This window comes from Gossypium raimondii, chromosome 1, assembly GCF_025698545.1.
Source record: "Gossypium raimondii isolate GPD5lz chromosome 1, ASM2569854v1, whole genome shotgun sequence".
In the NCBI taxonomy this organism is placed as follows: domain Eukaryota; kingdom Viridiplantae; phylum Streptophyta; class Magnoliopsida; order Malvales; family Malvaceae; genus Gossypium; species Gossypium raimondii.
Window position 1 is genome coordinate 6551174 of NC_068565.1, and position 18885 is coordinate 6570058.

Here is an 18885-nt window from a genome sequence, read left to right on the forward strand (position 1 = left end):
CTAAAAAACCATAACATCCATATGATGATATGCTCAAGAACGTAAGAAACGAGTGAAGAAAACGAATAGTAAAAGAATTTCATTTTCAATTCAATAGGCTTTTCGCCCTATCATCTTAACTCTACAATTTCCGACATCAGAAAATACATCGGTATCTAAATTCATGGTGTAGTTCTTTTTTCTTTTTTCTTTTTCTCTGAACAAATCTATACTTTCCTCAATGCTCAAATGGAGTGGCTTTCCATTGCCCCCCACATCCAATGGGCAGAGGAACAAAGAAAGAAATGAAAGTCAGCTAATATTACAAATCTCAACCAATATCTCACTCTCTGTACACAATTTTAACCAAAGGGAGGGAAAGGATTGTATTGACACATTATCAACTCATTCCCCCCTCCCCAACCCTTTGATGCTACCTACCATTTTCTTTTTTTGGTTCATCAAATTCGAACCGGCAATCCAAAATTTTGGTAAGTTCTGATCTCACCTCGTAGGCCAGCAGTCACAATCACCATACGCCAGGCTGGAATGTTTGGATTAACCCATGAGGTATAGTCCAAACTGATCCGGCGGCTCCTGGTCCGAGTTGCCGAAAGAAGTTTTTCCTCTGGCCATGTAGCTGAGATTCTGTCAAAGAAGTAGCTATTGGTTGCACTGGAAATGGTTCCGTGGAGAGGGCTATTGGTGCACCCGGATGCTGATAATGAACCCTCGTTTCCACTGTACTCCTCATCGGGTGTAGGAGGATGATTGGCTGTAGAAACTTCATCGATAGTGTCATCAAAACAATTTTGATCATTCAATTGCGCATCTCTTACTCCCCATGTGTCAGACATGCCCGGCCAAGGGATGGCCACTGATACATCTTTACAGTGGAAATGCTCATAAGAGTATGTTACAGTGACTCCTTTGTTTCTGCTAGGCCGCGATTCTGCTTCTTGTTTCCACACGTAAACATAGGAGTCCTCACTGGCAGAGACGACATATTTTCCATTTGTCGTAACAGAAGCTGAGATTTGGCTGTTTGTGTTCCGAAATCCTGTCAAAATTACCAATAGCAACTTCAGCTGAATCAGCACAACTCCAGAATTTTATATCGAGAGATACTAAACGACAACTCTGCAACTTTTTTCAAGCAACCAGTAAATTTAGGATCCAAATCTAAAACCAGAACACCAACTTTAAGAGTTGAAACTCGGACCATGATACACCAGTACATACCATCACTTAGTTGAGGTAAGTGAACTATGAAGAAGAGTCAGCTTCAGTCTCCCTTACTTCCTAACTCTCAGCAAAAATCACTATCATCTATGGTCAATCCTTTCAAAATCCAACCAACCCTGTATTTTATGTTTATATCATGCAAATATGAAGAATTACCTTTAAACTTGTGAATTAAATCAGACTCATCAACAAGCCGAATTCGTGAATCTGCAGATGTGATGAGTACTTCTGATGAACTTCCAGGTGCAAACTGTTTTAAGAAAGCAACCAACGGGGGAAGAATAAAGTGAATACATGGCAGGCAAGAAATATGCAATAGGTTCCAAGTAAGGAATATCTAATTCAACTAGAACAAGGATTTATGCTTTCCTTTCCACATGGATTACCTGGAAACCTGTAATTTTCTTTTGATGAGCTTTCTTCTTTTTATTCTGCAAATTGATTTGACTTTTCGGTTGTAACTTGTTCTCTGGAGAAAGTGTAAAAATGCAAAAGTTTAACAAAAATTTCTGTGGCAAATAAATTATATAATATAGCATGAATATGCAGACACAAGGTAGAGAGAGAATGAGTAAACTTGTACCAGAAGTATCGTATAAATGGCAGCTTCCTTTGTAAGAGCCAACCAATGCACCCTTCAAAACAATCAAAACTTCCATGAGCTAGAAAGACTTCATATATTATATAGGATGAACTCGAAATTGACCATTGCCTAACCTGGCCATCAGGTGTATAACAAGCAGCAGTGACCATTTCATGCAGATCATTCCAATCGACAACTTTACGATCAGGAATGCTCCATATGCGAACTTTAGCATCTAGGGACCCACTAATAAAGTATTTATCATCAACTGGATTAAACTGGATGCAAGTTACTGTGTTAAGGCAGATCCACAAGAATAATGCATGATTAGCAATACGTAAACCTATCTCAAGAAACAAAAAATTATATATATAAATATATTACTTTTATGTTGGATCTTTGAATTAGCAATCCCATTGAATCTAAACCAAGCACACTTGAACAGACTTTAATGTTATTTTAACTGACATGCAGCTTATTACGACTATGAAGACAGAAGGAAATTTCATAACATTCACCAATTCCAGAGAGAAGGGTTACTATTTTTTTTTAAAAAATGAAGACATGAAATTTACGATTTACTTACCATAATCAATGTGTGAAAATATTCTCAAACAAGTCTTGCTAATCAAGTCCCAAAGCCTCACTGTTTTGTCCATTGAAGATGACAGCAATTGCTGAAAAGAACAAATAGAAAAATCTTACCAAACTATCCTCCAGCAATTTATGGGTTCATGATTCTAAAAGAGGCTAAGCAGTGAAGCTGGAAATGAACATTCATATCAAAGTTCTAACAATAACATTCATGGCGCCTTGAAAAACTTGTGGTGGCAGAAAAAAAACATTTCTAATCTTTTAACTCAATGTGCACACTCAAAGTTGGTCCTATGATGATCTGAAAGAGTATCATCAGGAACAGTAACATGAACGAGCGCTTTATATAAGGTACATTAAGGGCATCATCGGGAACCTTGACCAAAATCCCTGGCAAGGAAGAAGGCGTCAAAGAAACATCAAAGACAATAACAAAACCATCGAAAGGGAACAAAGACACATCCAATAGAAAGATCAAGCCTCTCACCCGATAACTCACTCTTTGAACAAATAGAAAGCTATATGTAAGTTAACAATAATGTGAAAGTACTTTTCACTAATACTCATGTTGCACGTGGCAAAATAAATGCAGGTTGAACTTGTTAGATCATTTCCTTCATGAGCCAAGATACAGCCTACTCAAATTGATTATGTTTACTTGATTTTCTAAGGCCTTGCAAAATTCCTTTACTGCTTTGCTGTCCTGTTGCATCAGAATGCATGCAGGTCATTTAGCAGCTGTCTCTACACCTAAATAGGCAATGCCAAATTAAAGAACCGGCAATAAATCACTTACAGTTTCGGAAATCAAACCTAAACATATTTAAAATTTCACCACTAAGATCCACCAATTTCTACTTCTTGTTTGCCAACAATTTAGAAGAAAATTTACTTCATTTTTGCATTTCATAGATCCTTTGCAGCTCAAGATGACAAATATACAATTTTGCCAAGCGTGGAGACAAGTGCATTGCATGCTGCGATGACAATGGTTATTATATTTTGATTAATTTTTGATTTACTTGTATCAATTATGCCTGCATTTCGTTGAGTGCATTGCAGGCAGGCACCCTCTCTCTTCATTCTCTTCGAAGTGAAACATAGTTCCATAACAAAATTCAGTTCTTACAAAAAATCAATAAAATGTTACACAACTCTGAACTTCATCTTGCCACCAAAAACTTGATTAAAAAAAGCATCTCATAGAGCACAATTTAGAAGAGTAGAAATAAAAATGCATTCCTTTGCCTACTTTGGGCTAGCAGAAAAATATAACATAAACCCTCGGTATATGAAAAATCAACAGATCAATTTAACAGTTCAACTAAATGAAAGCACATAGACAACAACAATATGTCTGGAGATTATGTGTTAAAAGTATTCTAATGGTTAAGAAAAGAAAAAATGGAACACTCAATGATGATCAAACTAATAACTCTATATTTTTACATAATTCTCAAATACCTGAGAGGATTGAAGAATTAAGACTAACCTGAGATTTGGACCATGAGAGGTCAAGCACATCATCCGAATGTCCTTGAAAAGAACAAAAAGGTTTATCTGAAAGTGCAAAAACAGTATCTGGCACCACAATAGGGTCCAGGCTCAATGACTTGCGGCTTAGAGAAGACCTTCCTCTTCTCTTCTTCTCAGGATGGTGATCTGCAATTGGGGACAACATAGTTGTTTCTGGAGATCCATTAGCGACAAGCAAGAAGTTCAAATTCCCATCATCAACCTTTTCCATCAACTCCCCTCTCTTCTCCGATGCAACTACCTTCCATACATGAATTTCACAATCCTCACCTGCACTAGCAAGGTACTTTCCATCCAAACTGAACTTAATACTCCAAATGGACCCATTGTGCGCTTGAATCTCTTGGCTCTTGTAAAGAGCAGTGAGTTCTTTACAAGATTTTCCATACTGCTTCACCCTCACACGCTCCGGCCCATGAAAAGAAACATCCTGGCTATCATCCGTGGCAGAACTCGATCTCCTTCCACCCTTCTCAGATGAGGTATCCCTTTCTTCGCTACTTCGCCTTTCCTTATGGCCCTTTACAGTGACACTACTCGCAACGCTCTTTATGCTCTTAAACCAACTCCCTTTCTTCTTAAACTTGGAAACATCACCACCACCACCACTGCCATTGGCATCCAAATCTGCACTATCCTTATTACCCTCTTCCACATTCTGTCTCCTCATCAGTTCGTGAACAATCGGAGAATGCCCAACCCACATCTCGAACTCCTCCATGGTCAACTGCCTCCCAGTCCCAACTTCCTTCAACTTGTTCCACATCCCATCTTCTCTAATCTCTTTTACTACAAACTCTTTCCCATTATCAAGGTTCTTAATGGTACATACCTGTTCACTAGAATCCACCTCATTCCCCGCCGCATCGTCTCCACCATCAAATGATTTAGACCCAAGTTCCCCATTCACACTCTTGCTACTCCGCCCAGTGGGCGGCTTACCTAAGTAGACCCATTGCTTTCGCAGGTTCTTAAGTTAGGAGCCGCAACATTAATACGATCGCATTCGGTATTATTATTGTTATTTACAAAAGATAAACCAACAGAAAGAATCGAAGAGGAATTGGGACAGACAGATAAACAAGGAGAAGAAGAAACAGCAAGCTCATTACAATCACCGTTTGATTTCGATCGTACAATTCCACAGGAACTACTTCCCTTTTCAACTCCACGATCTTGCTCCTCTGACACTTTTTTTACCAACCGATCCGAAGAAACTGATCTTCTCTCAAGCTGCACTCCTCTTCCTCCAGCATCACCGGCACCCATTGCCCGTCCCAGACCCAGTTCCGTTTCTGAGCCGGGTCTTGACCGGGAAAGACCGGAGTCGCGGCTAAGACCCATTTCACGGAGCAGCCAAGTTCTTCTCTCGGAAATGGAGGCGGGTTCTGAGATCCAGATGTCGAACTTGGAAACGGCCATGGGGAATTTCGGGACGGGAAATGGGTGGCGGGCATTGCTGGAACGGGTAACTTGGTCGGAATCTGAGTCAGACGAAGGAGTAGTTGAGTTGGAACAAGAACAAGAATTAGAAGAAGCAATGCGATCAAGGGATTCGTAAAAATACTCTTCTTCTTCTTCTTCTTCGACTACTTGAACAACTACTTGCCCTTGACCTTTGTTTCCTTCTGTCCCCTCTTCTCCTTGGGTGGAATCCTTGTCTTTCTGGTTGTTGCTTCTATCAATGGGGTTTTTGCTCATGCTTTCTTTATGAGCATTCCCATTTCAAATTGGACAAATGAACCATCAAAACCAAGCCAAACAAAATCTGGGTTTGGATTGGATCAAAGGATGGGAAGGGGGAAAACAGTGTTTGGAGGGATGGAAAGGGAGAGAAAATCAGATCCAAAGGAAAGAAAAAGAAGGCATGGGTTAGGGGGAGGAAGGAAAGAGAGTTGGGGTTTGGTGATGTCTTTGTGTGGGAGAAGTGAAGGGGAAAATTGATATGGTTTTGTTGGTTTTTGGTTTTTTGGGGGATGGGGCTCTATTGAAATGTGAACTGTGAAAGGTGAAAGGTGAATGGATCATTTCTCTCTTTCCAAATAAAATATTCCTACTAATCAAACAAATGGAAACATTTTGAGAGCTTAAAGAAAAGTATTTTATATATATACATTTACTTTCTTTAATGAAATTCCATTTTCATTCTCTCTTTTTTTTTTTGCACTTTCCTTCCTCATAAAACATCCCAATCTTTTTTTTCAATTATTCTCAGTAAATACAATTGAACTCAGACTACACTTAAAATGATGAACACTTTTAATCATCAAGTCATCATATAAAATTTTTTATTTTTAATTATTATTACATCGAAATTAATAAATTTAAATAAAACTCGTGTATGAAATATTTATTTTATATCCATAAATTAAATAGACAAAAGTCTATTCTATAACATGCCTTGGTCAATTCAGAAGTTGGAAAAAGAAAAAAATAAAGGTGTATCACTATCAACTATGAAGCAAAAGTTGATATATTTATTTTATTATAAAATATTATTTTCATAACTAAGACATAATTTAGTATTTAACAAATCAAATCAAATTAGAAGACAAAAAATTTTATATACCAATTCAAGAATCATGTAAATTTTTTTATATATGTTGATGTATTTTTAAAATATTTATTTGATCTATTTTGATATCATAACATATTTTTAGTTGAAAGAAGAAAGGAAATTGGGCCTAAAGCTAAAACTGGCATTTGTTGACTTGTTAGAAAAAGAAGAGCTAAATGTAAGCAACTACCAACTGTTGGTACATGGTACCCAGCCCATTACTATTAAGTCAAGATGACATCCCATAGCTTAAATTTCAACCACTTTTTGGGACCATTTTTATTAATATTTCTCTCTCTTTTCTTTTGGGGTTTCAAAATTTCACCTTTTTTGCTTTTATAGTAAGCTTAGATGATGATGTTTTTTTCAACATGTAGGTGGATTTTTTTTCTTTCTTTATTTCTGCTAGATTTCATGTGGTAGAAACATTAATAAGTATGAAGGGTCATTATCTATGCTTTGATAACCCCAAAACAAAACATATATATGTACTAACAATCTTTTGATTATGTGGTCGGAGTTTGATGTCCGCTCATGAGAATGAAACACATTTCATGATCAATTGTTTATCTTTTCGGAGAGCTTCCATGGTGAAGGGATTAATAACTATGACGACAATGAGTATCACAATTTCGATAAAAGAAAATTTTCTATTATATGATACTGTTAGGTTACATTTTACTATATTTTAATTCACTATAAAATTTGGGTAAACTACACCATTAGTCATGAAATTATTAGTAAAATTTTATTTTAGTCAACTAAAAAAATTGTAATTTCATCATTGAACTATTCAAAAGTTTTTTATTTGAATTACTGGGTTGTTAAGTTTTTTTTTTAAATTCTGCCAAGGAGCTCCAAGTAACGATTTGACAATCGATACAATTGATCAGTACCCATCGATGAGTAGAAGAATATACCTTGACCCAAGTCGATTTGACGGTCAATGTCAAGATCGAAGAAAATAGTTGTTTGAATTATGGTTTACAAATTCGTGACATCCAAAGTTGTTTCACGAAAAAAACTGAATTATTAAAGAGAAAAAGAGAAAGAGAGCTTTCAATTGGTGCATACAGGATAAACAGAGAAATCCATATAACATTGATTTTAATACTCCAATAACTTAAATGAAAATTTTTGAATAGTTCAATGACCAAAACAAAAATTTACCTGTAATTTAATAACTATCTGTGTAAGTCCACCTTTAAAATTTTAAAACTATCTAGTAAGGTAGCATTGTGTTTTGGCCATTTAGCCATGAGAGAATGAATGGCAAATGCTAAAGAGAAGAGGTTTGCTATAATTTGAGCATACGAGTGTTTTAGGTATACATAAAATTGAGGGTGTTAATGGGGGTGGTGGAGTAGTCTTAGAGACATAAGCCTTAGGGTGTGGGGATGATGTTTGTCAACACAACACATTGAATAAAAAAGACGGGGCAAGTCAAAGACAGAAAAAGGTTTCCTTTTCTTGATTTTAATCATCATATAATACCTTTAATCACGTGTTACTTGTAAATGCCTTTGGTTTCCACTCCAACCCCAACCATGCCTATATTGCTAGACTTATTCAATATATACATGAATTTTGAAATGCAAATTTAAAGTTTATAATCCTTATTTTATCTTCCAAGTTGGAAGTAGTTAATGTTTTGGATAATGTCAATTATGAATATGAAGTTGAGTTATCTTAAAAGCAGAATAACTTTAACCATTTAATCTCGATATTAATAATATTTTCTATATTTGAAAAATGAGGTGTTGTTTGTAAAAGAAAGGGTTAATGTAATTTTTGGTCCCTAAATTTGATACCTTAACTTAAGCGAGGTTCATTTTGATTTGAAAAAAATATAAATATTTAATGACCTAACGCTCTAATATTGTGCTACATCATCACGTAAAAAGTTGGCCTAATGACGTGGTACAATCCGAGGATATAAAATTATCAAACTTAATATATTTTTCAAGTTCGGGCATTAAAGATTTAGGTACTGAAGTGGATAAAAGAAATATAAATATCAAAGTAAACCAAATTGTAAAATTTAAGAATAAAAATTTGTATTAACCCTAAAAAATAAATTTCTAAATTACAAAAATCAATTTAGTATTGTGTATTTATTTTTGAATTATTAGATGTAAATATAGAGTTTTAAAATATTGTTTCCATGAAAAATGGGGTGACTTTTGAAACCTAATTAACAACTTGCAAAACAAAATTAAAGAAATGATTCATTAACAAAACAATAATAGAGGACTACATATATATATATATATACACATATGACCTTGAAAAATGAACCCCAGGACACATACAAACATGCTTAGGACTAATATTGTTTTTAAACCTACATAACATAGCTATCAAAATCCCATTTTTTTTTAAAAACCCTATAAAGAAGAAATGTCTTTTCTTTTACCCCTTTCAAATCTGCAGCAAAAAGGGTACAATTACAACTCATTGTTGAACATTAAGCATGAGGAGCTCGTGCATGAATTTTTATAATATAATTATTAGCCAAATGAGAAGAACCCAAGAAGCTAAACCCTAAAAAGCCTTTAGATCATCAGTCGGTGGATTTAGCCTATATCCACCTAATTAACTATTAAATAATTGTCTGAAAATTAATCTCACAAGGAAACCATCAATGGGGGGTGGTATTTAAGAATGATATAATTGCATATGGTAAACAACATAAAAGGAGTCAAGTATGGCAGGTGAGTTCAAAATGAAAATTATATGCATCCATTTCCACGAGTTTTACAGTTTCTTTTTTTAACATATATGTGACAATTTTGTTTATATTGTAACAACAAAAGCACTAAAAATATATTATATGGGTCGAGAAAGAACTATGAATAGTTCTAATTGAATCAAGAAAAATGAATATAATCAACAAAAATATAACTTCCTCCCTCAAATATGTTTAAAGTCCTTATAATTAAAAAATATATATGTTTTACATGCAAATTAAAAAGTTTCAATAAAAAACAATAACATGAGACAATAAAAAAATAAAAAGAAATTTCAAGAAAAATGAAGAATGAAACATAGGATAGTGGGAAAAGTGTAAGAAAAAAATAAAGAAGAAGAAGAAAGTGGAAGCCAACTAAGCCTATAAGGGAATGGAATGGATGGTCCAAAATACAAAGGCAAGTGGGGGGTGACATAGATTGCAGCTAAGGCTTCGCCAACTAACTTAACCAAAGTCATATCATTGACTTTCATTTTGCCGTTATTTATTTTATATTTCTACCCTAACGAAATTGTCAGCCTCAGACAACCAATCACCGTCACTCAGTCCTAAGGCAATGCAACAAACCAAACTACACTTAGTCTTGTCAAACTATCTACTCTTTTGCAGCTAAAAGCAATGTCTTTTGATAGCTACATCTATTATACGGATTTTATCATATTACTTTTTTTTATTAATTTAGTTAATTTAATTTATATATTAATGTCAAATTACATTGAAGTTAATATTTATTACTTTAAAATTATGATTTACTATTTAACAAAATTAATATTTTTAAAGTTTTATAGTTTCGTAAATATAATATTTTATTTGAAATTAAATTACAATTGAACAATAATTTTCAAGACATCTTTTTATACAATAAATGTTTATTTCAATCTCGACTTGATTCTTTTTAGTAGTATAAGGATAAAATTAATACATTTAATAATAGAAAGACTGATTTAATCCAATTCCTATAATACAGGACCTCTTAATTATTTTAACTAAAACAAAAAATTAAAATAAATTTTCCATAAACTTGATTCAAATGGTATACATTTTCTAATAAGGATTCAAATGGTATTAATTAATAAAATACATATTTGGTTTAATTGTTGAATTTTAATAATGATTAAAGGTTAAAAGTCTTTATCATGTTCACTTGTTTTAAATTCATTCAATTTTTTTGTTGGTTTATTATTGGTTGAATTGAATTTTTGTGCTTAAAATTTGCAAACTTTTTGTATTTTTCGATTCAGTTCATGTATTTTTATTTTAAGAATTTAATCTCTTTATTTTTAGATTTTAAAATTAAGGTTCAATTGTTATTATTAATATTGTTTTGTTAAATTCAAGTTCATCACAACATCATTTTTTAGGTACATTGCTACCAAGTGAATTTTTTCAAAATTTCACACCAACAAATTTAACCCTAAAAGTGTTAACGATTGAATCAATTTTAAAATCTAAAAAGTAAAATGACTAAATTTCTAAAACAAAAATACGAAAACTAAATTTTAAATTTATAAAAATACAATAACCTGTGACATTTTTAAACTATTTTATCCATTCATTGGATTTCTAATCTTTTAGATATATATATATATATATTATTTTATAATAGCTATAATCATACTAATAGATAATTAGAAATATTGTATATCATAATTATTAAAGAGATGTTAATCATTACAAAGCACAAATCGAACCTACTCTAAATTAATATAACTCAGACAAGATCTCAAAATATGACGAAACTGAAGTCAAAAATAAATCTAGACAAAGCGCATAAATACTTTACATAAAATGTAAGGTTTTTAAAATAAATTATTAAAAATTATAGAAATGATAAATATATATTAAAATAGAAAACAAGTTTAATCATCGCTTCAATCAATCTTTTAAATAAACGATTTATGAATTAATTAATCTAACAATTAATATCCCAAACAATTCTCAATTCGCAGAAATGAAAGTTTAAAAAGTTGTGAAGAGGCAGTCTAATCTAATTATCTCAACATAGCTTAGTAAGAAAAATAAAAGAAAAAACCCAAAAGAAAACAAAAAAATCCTCCCCCAAAAAGAAGTGAAAAAGTAAAAATCCTAAAATAGGTGATGCACCCATTTCTTTGCACAGCACATTCTTCGAGTTTTGAGGAAATCAAAGATGGTAATGAGTTTTCAATTCTGATCAAAAAAGCTTTTGGGGTTAAGAATTGTCATCTCAGAATCAGCATCTTCCAGTGTTTAGGGTGGTGCATTGCAATGCTTTCGCCTTCCCCTACTGCCCAGCCTTTCACAAATGTATATATATAGGTGTAAATTTTTCATTTCTATATATCTAATAATTTTATGTATATATAAAAAAAAAGTCTTTGCTGCTGGTATAGCAGTGCTTATGTCATTTTTTATTTTATAATATATTTTTAAATAGAGTGCTCATATTTAAATTTTAAAAATAATATTGTTAAAAACAATAATTATATATTTCGAAAAGATTAATTTTAAGAATTGTAAAACGAACATGAAGGGCACATTAGTTACACAAAAAGTTACAATAATATTTGGAGTTGATTTAACATCGCTTTGGAAATCTGTTGTGAAAAATGTTTTGAAAATTTTCATTTAAAATTTAAATGTTGTGAAAGAAACAATTTTGAAAAGATAAATGGTTAATTTTAGATATTTTTGTAAAATAAAAATATATGTTTAAATGATAATCAATTTAGTTAATGTTATCATATTTCAATAAAAATACTTTAAGCAGTTAATATAAATTATTTACGGAATTTAAGTTGAATATATAAACAATATTTTAGATGTTAAAATATAATATTACAAAATTAAATATATAATGTCATATATATTTGAAATAAATTTTAATATTGAAAATTGTATACTCAATACAAATATTATATAAAATATATTGGATAACATTAATTGACTTCAGAAACTATATGTTTAATATTATTTATGCTGTAAAAAGCATTTTTGAAAGGAATGAAAAAATAAATCCAAATGTGTTTGGGAAAAAGGAAAATTTAAAGTTAGGGAGATAAAACAAAAAGAAATAAAAGAAGTAATTGATGCCAAGTCCAACTTCAGATAAAATTTCTAAATTAAGAAAATTCAAATTCTGTCAAGATATTGAGAAGTTTTGAAAATTTTGCACCCCACAACGGAGGACACTAGTAAATGGCTTGTCATACGATTTGACAAGAACAAGAGTTCAATTTTATTCTCAAATCAAATCTTGGAGATGGTGCATTTAATCTTCCATTCCTACCTCTTGATGGACCATTTGCCCACCCATAATTTAAATAAATAAATAAAACACTTTTTTCTCATCACTGCTCGAATTAGAATTGAAGCAAGGATCTTTTGTATTTTGTGTCGGAATTGGTTATTCGAGAGGTTTTTGAGAATGGGTATTGAGTTGGGTGATCATTGGAAATTAACATTAAATTGGTTAGTGTTAAGAAAATTAGAATTTGAGAGATGGACTATTTTGCAAGAAAAATAAAATCGGTGAGGCAAATGTCATAAAGGTAGAAACTTGGATTAGTATTAGGGTGGGTTTGGATGGGTGATTGGGTGCGGTGCGGTGCATTTAACTTACTTTTTGTCTTTTGCTACAGTATCGCTATAGTATCTAATCTCACCGTCACCGCTGTTTTTACATTAACCGCAGGTAAACGCACTCACCCTTAGTAGGAGGCTTTAAGAGGAAAATAGCCCAAGGGCATTAGAGCAAATAGACCATGAGGCAACTTTTAGTTGGAGGGAACAATTTGCACACTAAAATCTATTACACAAAATTCTCTTGATTGCCTCTCAAATTCTCTCCAATCCAGTTCCGTCAACTTCAATTTGGTAAGTAAATTTCTCCATTGATTTTTCCATTGTCTCTATTAAAGAATATCTAATATTTGTATAGAAGATTTATAAAAGATTACGTAGCAGATTTGTAGGAATTTATATTTGATTAGATTTTATTTCTTTCCTTGGAGAACAAGCACTAGCATGTATATATGTAATCTTTGATACAGTAAAGCACACAATAATTCTATTCTCTCCTTTCTTTCATTTCTTCTTTCACTATGTAATTTCATTTCATGTATCAGGTTTTTTGCCTCAACTTAGTGAGTTCGTGTTTCATTATTTCGAACGTGGAATGTTTGGATGTTTTGTGGGTTTCGCTTCCACTGTTGACCTCAGATTTCGATCTATCCTATAGGTTCAGGTGTTTGATAGGCAACGACTTCAAATTTCATTTGGTGTTTTTGGACGATTCGGGTACTGTTCACGACACTTTTTTTTTTTTGTCTGTCTTTTGGGTTGTTTGACTTGATTTGGCTACTGTAGTATTGGTTTTCGATTTCTTTAATTTGTGCGATATTTGGTATTATTTGATTCAAATATGATGATTGACACGAAAGTAGTTGTGAGTGAGATGATCCAAGTGATGTCTAAAATTACGAAACACAAAACTCAATGGATCTAATTATCTTGATTGGAGTAAGACGGTCTGGATTTACTTAAGAAATATTGACAAGGATGGTCCCTTGGTCAACACCCAACTGATGAGACCCAGTAGGCTTTGCTGAAAAACGATGCATTATTATTTTTGTAGATCAAAAACTCTACTGACAGTAAGGTAATTGCCTTGATTAATCATTGTGAATGCATTAAGGAATTGATGGATGATTTAGATTTCTGTATTATGGGAAAGGAAATATTTCTCGTATGCATGAGGTGTGTCGAGCGTTTTATCGTCCAAAACTGAAGACAGGCCTCTCACAACTAATTTTATGGACTTTTAAGAGAATGTACAAAGAACTCAATGTTCTATTACCATTTAGTTCGAATGTGAAAGTACAACAAACCCAACAGGAACAAATGGCTATTATGAGTTTCATCATTACAAGATGCCTTTCATGAGAATATTGCGGACCGAAAACTCATATTCTATTCAAACTCATAGTAAAGCACTGGTGAGCCATGGTAATAAGACACAAGGACCAACCGGTTGTGATAAGGGAAGTGCTAGTCATAGCTAGGAGACAACGGTAAGTGTCTGCTATTATTGTCATAAGTCTACCCATACAAACGTTATTGCCAAAAGCTTCAATACAAAACGAGAATATGACAATCAACAGATGTTGCAACAACAAGTACCAAGACCATTCCACCATTTGAAAAAACCACTCCTATTACTGCTATTTCTAAGTTAGGTAACTCCACTAAGTGCCTCATTTTTTCATCATCCAACTGAGTAATTGACTCTGGTGCTACAAATCACATAGTAGGTAATCCAAATCTCTTCTCTACTTTTAAACAAGATACGAGTACTCCTAAAGTTATTTTAATAGATGGGTCAAACTCTTATGCCCTTGGATCTGGAATCGTTAGCCTTGCATCATCTATTACTCTAAACTTTGTTTTAAGCCTCCCTGATTTCTCCTTTTACCTATTGTCTATTAGTAAGCTAACTCGTGCTCTAAACTAATCTATCTCATTCTTTTCCAAGCATTGTCTCTTTCTAGATCTTATGATGAAGTACATTATCGGTAGGGGTAACAAAATTGGAGGTCTTTATGTTCTTGATACACAAGTATCGAGATATGTTACTTACTCTAGTATGCAATCACCTTTTAAGGTACATTGTTGGTTGAGTCATCCTTCCTTACCTTTCTTGAAGAAATTGTGTTCTCATTTTCAAAATTTGTCATCATTGGATTGTGGGCCGTGTCAATTTGCTAAGCATCATCCTCTTTCTTCAGTTCTTAGAGCCAATAAAAGAGTTGAGTTTCCATTTGAGTTAGTTCATTATGATGTTTGGGGTCAGTGTCCTATTATTTCAAAGTTTGGGTTTCATTATTTTGTTACTTTTATGAAAGATTATTCACATGTGACTTGGTTATATTTAATGAAAAACCGTTTTGAGTTATTTTCTATCTATTTTTCCTTTTGTGTTGAAATAAAAAATCTGTTTACTATTTAAGTTCGTATTTTATGAAGTGATAATGCAAAAAAAAAAAAAATTGATGCCTTCAGAACTTATAAGACTCAAAATGATATTATTTATCAATCTTCATGTGTCGATACTCTTCAAAACGGTAGGGGTAAACGAAAGAATTAGTCACATTCTCAAAATAGCTAGATCCCTGCTTTTTCAATTGAATGGAGATAATGATCTATTTGATGACCTTGAGAAGTATAGAATACTAATTAGGAAACTAAATTATCTCATGATTACTCATCCTAACGTTGCATATTCTGTAAGTGTTGTGAGTCAGTTTTTGTCTTCATCAACAAGTAAACATTGGGAAGCATTAGAGCAAATATTGTGCTATTTAAAATGAGCTTCAGAACATGGTCTTTTATATAAGAATTATAAGAACACAAACATTGAGTTCTTTACAGATGTAGATTTGGTAGGATCTAAGATGGATAACAGGTTTACTACAAGATACTGTGTCTTTTTTGGAAGGAATCTAATCTCTTGGAAAAGCAAGAAGCAAAATGTAGTATCGTGATCAAGCGCAGAATCAGAATACGGAGCTAAGACACAATCTGTGTGTGAGATTATGTGGTTACAACAATTATTGAATGAACTAGGCTTCTGAGCGTCATTGCCAACAAAGCTATGGTATGATAACCAAGCTGCTCTTCATATATCTTCCAATCCAGTGTTTTATGAATGAACCAAGCATATTGAAGTTGATTATCATTTTATTTGCGAGAAGATTCAACAAAAACTTGTATCAACAAGTTATGTCAAAACATGAGATCAATTGGGAGATATATTTGCAAAAGCATTAAATGGACCGTGAATCATTATATTTATAACAAGCTAGGCATAATCAATCGATTATATGTGGTTAAAGAATATCAAATATTTATAGAAGATTACGTAGTAGATTTGTAAGGATTTAAATTTGATTAGATTTTTTTTAGAGAACTAACACTAACATGTATGTTGGGGATAAACCCGATTAAGCAACGAATAAGTAAAATAACAAAAAAATTAAAAAGATCGAACACAAACATTTTACGTGGAAAAATCCCTCCGAAAAGGATAAAAAATCACAAGTAAAGAAATTTCACTAAAACAACAAAAAATGAAGAGTACAAAAGATGGAGATAAAACTAAACCTCGAAACCCAAAATACGAACCCTCAAAACGTAAACACAAAACTCTCTGAAAACTTGTAAAAGTTAATACCTAAATGTGTAATTGATTGTTTTTCTAGGGTGGAAGAGTATTTATAGGTTAAATTCATAGGTCAAATAATATTAAAATAACCTACACTAATAAGAGTTTAAGTGTGAAACTAAAAATAGAGTTTAAGTGGGAGAAGAAAAGCCAAAAAATACAATGCATAACTCCACAAATCTCCACCTTGACTCATATTTCCACAACGCCTTCTTTGCAAAGTTCACCACGGGATTATCTCGAATTATGCACGATATTAACTGAGTCGAAGTTGTGTTTAGAAGCTAGAAGTCTTCTAGTCTTCGACTTGTGCACTGCCAAATCAAAACTGACCCGGGTCTAATTTCCACGAATGTAATACCCTATCTTTTCAAAACCTGCATCCAAAAGAGAACCTCTCTTATACGAAACAATCATATATTTTTCCCTCTTATGACCAAGTTGTCTCCGTTTCAAATGAGTTGGCTTCAACTTCTAGACAAACAAGGGACGTTTTGTTTCATTGGTCACCGTTGATCCTTTTAGAACATAAAGACTGCCTATCTTTTTACCTTTCATCAAAATGAGAGCTCTACGGGATACATTAATGTTGTTTGACTCGATGTTAATTCTACAACCCTTCGAGTCCAAAATTCCCAAGGAGATGATATTTTTCTTTAACTCAAGTACATGCTTGACATATGACAGTGTCCTAATTGTCTCATTGCGCATCTTGATTTGAACAATACCAATATCAATTACATTACTGGGTAAACCATTCCTAATGTGCACAACTGCACATTCAACTGAACTGTATGTGGAGAATCAGTCCCTGTTGGGACACATATGAATAGAACACTTCGGATCCAGAATCCACTTGGATGTAAGCTCATAGCTTTCACTTGTTGACACTAATAAGAAATCATCACCCTTGTCATTGGCCAAATTAGCACCAACTAAATCTTCCTTGTTGCTCTCAACAACCCTTTTATTTCGTAGTTTGTAACAATCTACTTTAACGTGACCTAACTTCTTACAATAGCGACATCTCTTGTTTCGCTTCCTTGATGCTACCAAAATCGAGGCTTGCCTATCTGACTTGCTATCTGAACCAAACTCATTGTCAAGTTTGTCTTTACTCAACAAATGATTCTTTACATCCTCGAATGAGAGATTATCTATGCCATAAATCAAGGTTTCCATGAAAGACTTGTATGAAGAGGGTAAAGAGCACAATAATAGTATAGTCTGATCTTCATCATTAATCTAAACTTCAACATTCTTTAAATCATTCAAAAGAGTAATAAATTGACTAATGTGATCTCTAAAGTGCTCACATTCGTTCATGCGGAATGTGTACAACTGTTGTTTTAGCACTGATAAGTTAGCTAAAGACTTTTGTCGTGTAAAGGATTTCTAGCCTTTTCCATAAGGTGAATGTCATTTTCTCCATCAAAACCTTCTACAGCACATTATTTGTTAAACATAATTGAATTGTGGATAGAGCCTTTTTATCTAACCTATCTCATTCTGATTTATCTATGTCTGCAGGCTTCTTCTCTGTAAGGACCTTCTCAAGATCGTCCTGAATCAAAATTGTCGTCATCTGAACTTGCCACAAATTGAAATTTGTGATGCCATCGAACTTATCAATATCAAACATTGTTGTTGCCATATCTGAACAGGTTGATTGCGAAAATTGAACTAGCTCTAATATCAGTTTGTTGCAATTTGTTGGGGATAAACCCGGTTAAGCAACAAATAAGTAAAATAACAAAGAAATTGAAAAGATCAAACACAAATATTTTATGTGAAAAACACCCTTCGAAGAGGATAAAAAACAATAGGCAAATATAATTTCACTAAAACGAAAAAAATGAATAGTACAAAAGATGAAGATAAAACTAAACCCCGAAACCTGAAATAAGAACCCTCAAAATGTAAACACAAAATTATCTGAAAGCTTGTAAAAGCTAATACCTAAATGTGTAATGAGTTATTTTTCTAGGGTGAAAAATGACATTTTTATAGGCTAAATTCGTAGGTAAAATAATATTAAAATAACCTACACTAATCAAAGTTTAAGTGTGAAACTAAAAATAGAGTTTAAGTGCGAGAAGAAAAGCCAAAAATACGAGGCATAACTCCACAATGTATATAAATATATGTATGTATTCTTTGTTAGAATAAAACACATAATAATTCTATTCTCTCCTTCTTTCTTCCATTTCTTCTTTCACTATAAATTTATTTCAATCTTATTAAGTATGACTTCTATTTCAGTCAAATTTGAGAAATAATTTTCTAGTTAAACTTTGTTTATTTGTTTCAATCAAACACTGATTAGTTTAGATTATTTTATTATTATTTGACATATGAATTTAGTCTATAAATAGGCTTTTTTCCAACCTTAGAAAATACACCCATTAGATATTAGAACTCATAACACATTTAGAGAA

General features: G+C 32.7%; 2 protein-coding genes across 2 annotated transcripts; both read right to left on the bottom strand.

The window, feature by feature from the left end:
• Window positions 1-66: 66 nt before the first annotated feature.
• On the bottom strand, window positions 67-4855 carry LOC105784924 (uncharacterized). The gene is made up of 7 exons (XM_052630920.1): window positions 3894-4855; window positions 2394-2484; window positions 1942-2099; window positions 1808-1859; window positions 1611-1693; window positions 1381-1474; window positions 67-1039 (listed from the first exon to the last, which is right to left on the bottom strand). Exons 1-7 carry the CDS (start codon window positions 4701-4703, stop codon window positions 441-443), a joined length of 1887 nt encoding a protein of 628 aa, XP_052486880.1. The 5' UTR covers window positions 4704-4855; the 3' UTR covers window positions 67-440.
• Window positions 4856-4864: 9 nt separating this feature from the next.
• Window positions 4865-5997, bottom strand: LOC128041266 (uncharacterized). Its single transcript, XM_052630923.1, has one exon. The coding sequence runs from the start codon at window positions 5636-5638 to the stop codon at window positions 4880-4882; it is 759 nt and encodes a 252-aa protein (XP_052486883.1). The 5' UTR covers window positions 5639-5997; the 3' UTR covers window positions 4865-4879.
• Between the last annotated feature and the right edge of the window lie 12888 nt (window positions 5998-18885).

Bases quoted from the DNA above. Each gene is read 5' to 3' on its own strand.
- LOC105784924 (XM_052630920.1), bottom strand. From the start codon at position 4,703: ATGTGGAACAAGTTGAAGGAAGTTGGGACTGGGAGGCAGTTGACCATG. The intron at 1,694-1,807 runs GTACAAGTTTAC...CACTTTCTCCAG, and splicing joins CCATTTATACGATACTTCTG to AGAACAAGTTACAACCGAAA. The intron at 1,475-1,610 runs GTAATCCATGTG...TTCTTAAAACAG, and splicing joins AGAAAATTACAGGTTTCCAG to TTTGCACCTGGAAGTTCATC.
- LOC128041266 (XM_052630923.1), bottom strand. From the start codon at position 5,638: ATGAGCAAAAACCCCATTGATAGAAGCAACAACCAGAAAGACAAGGAT.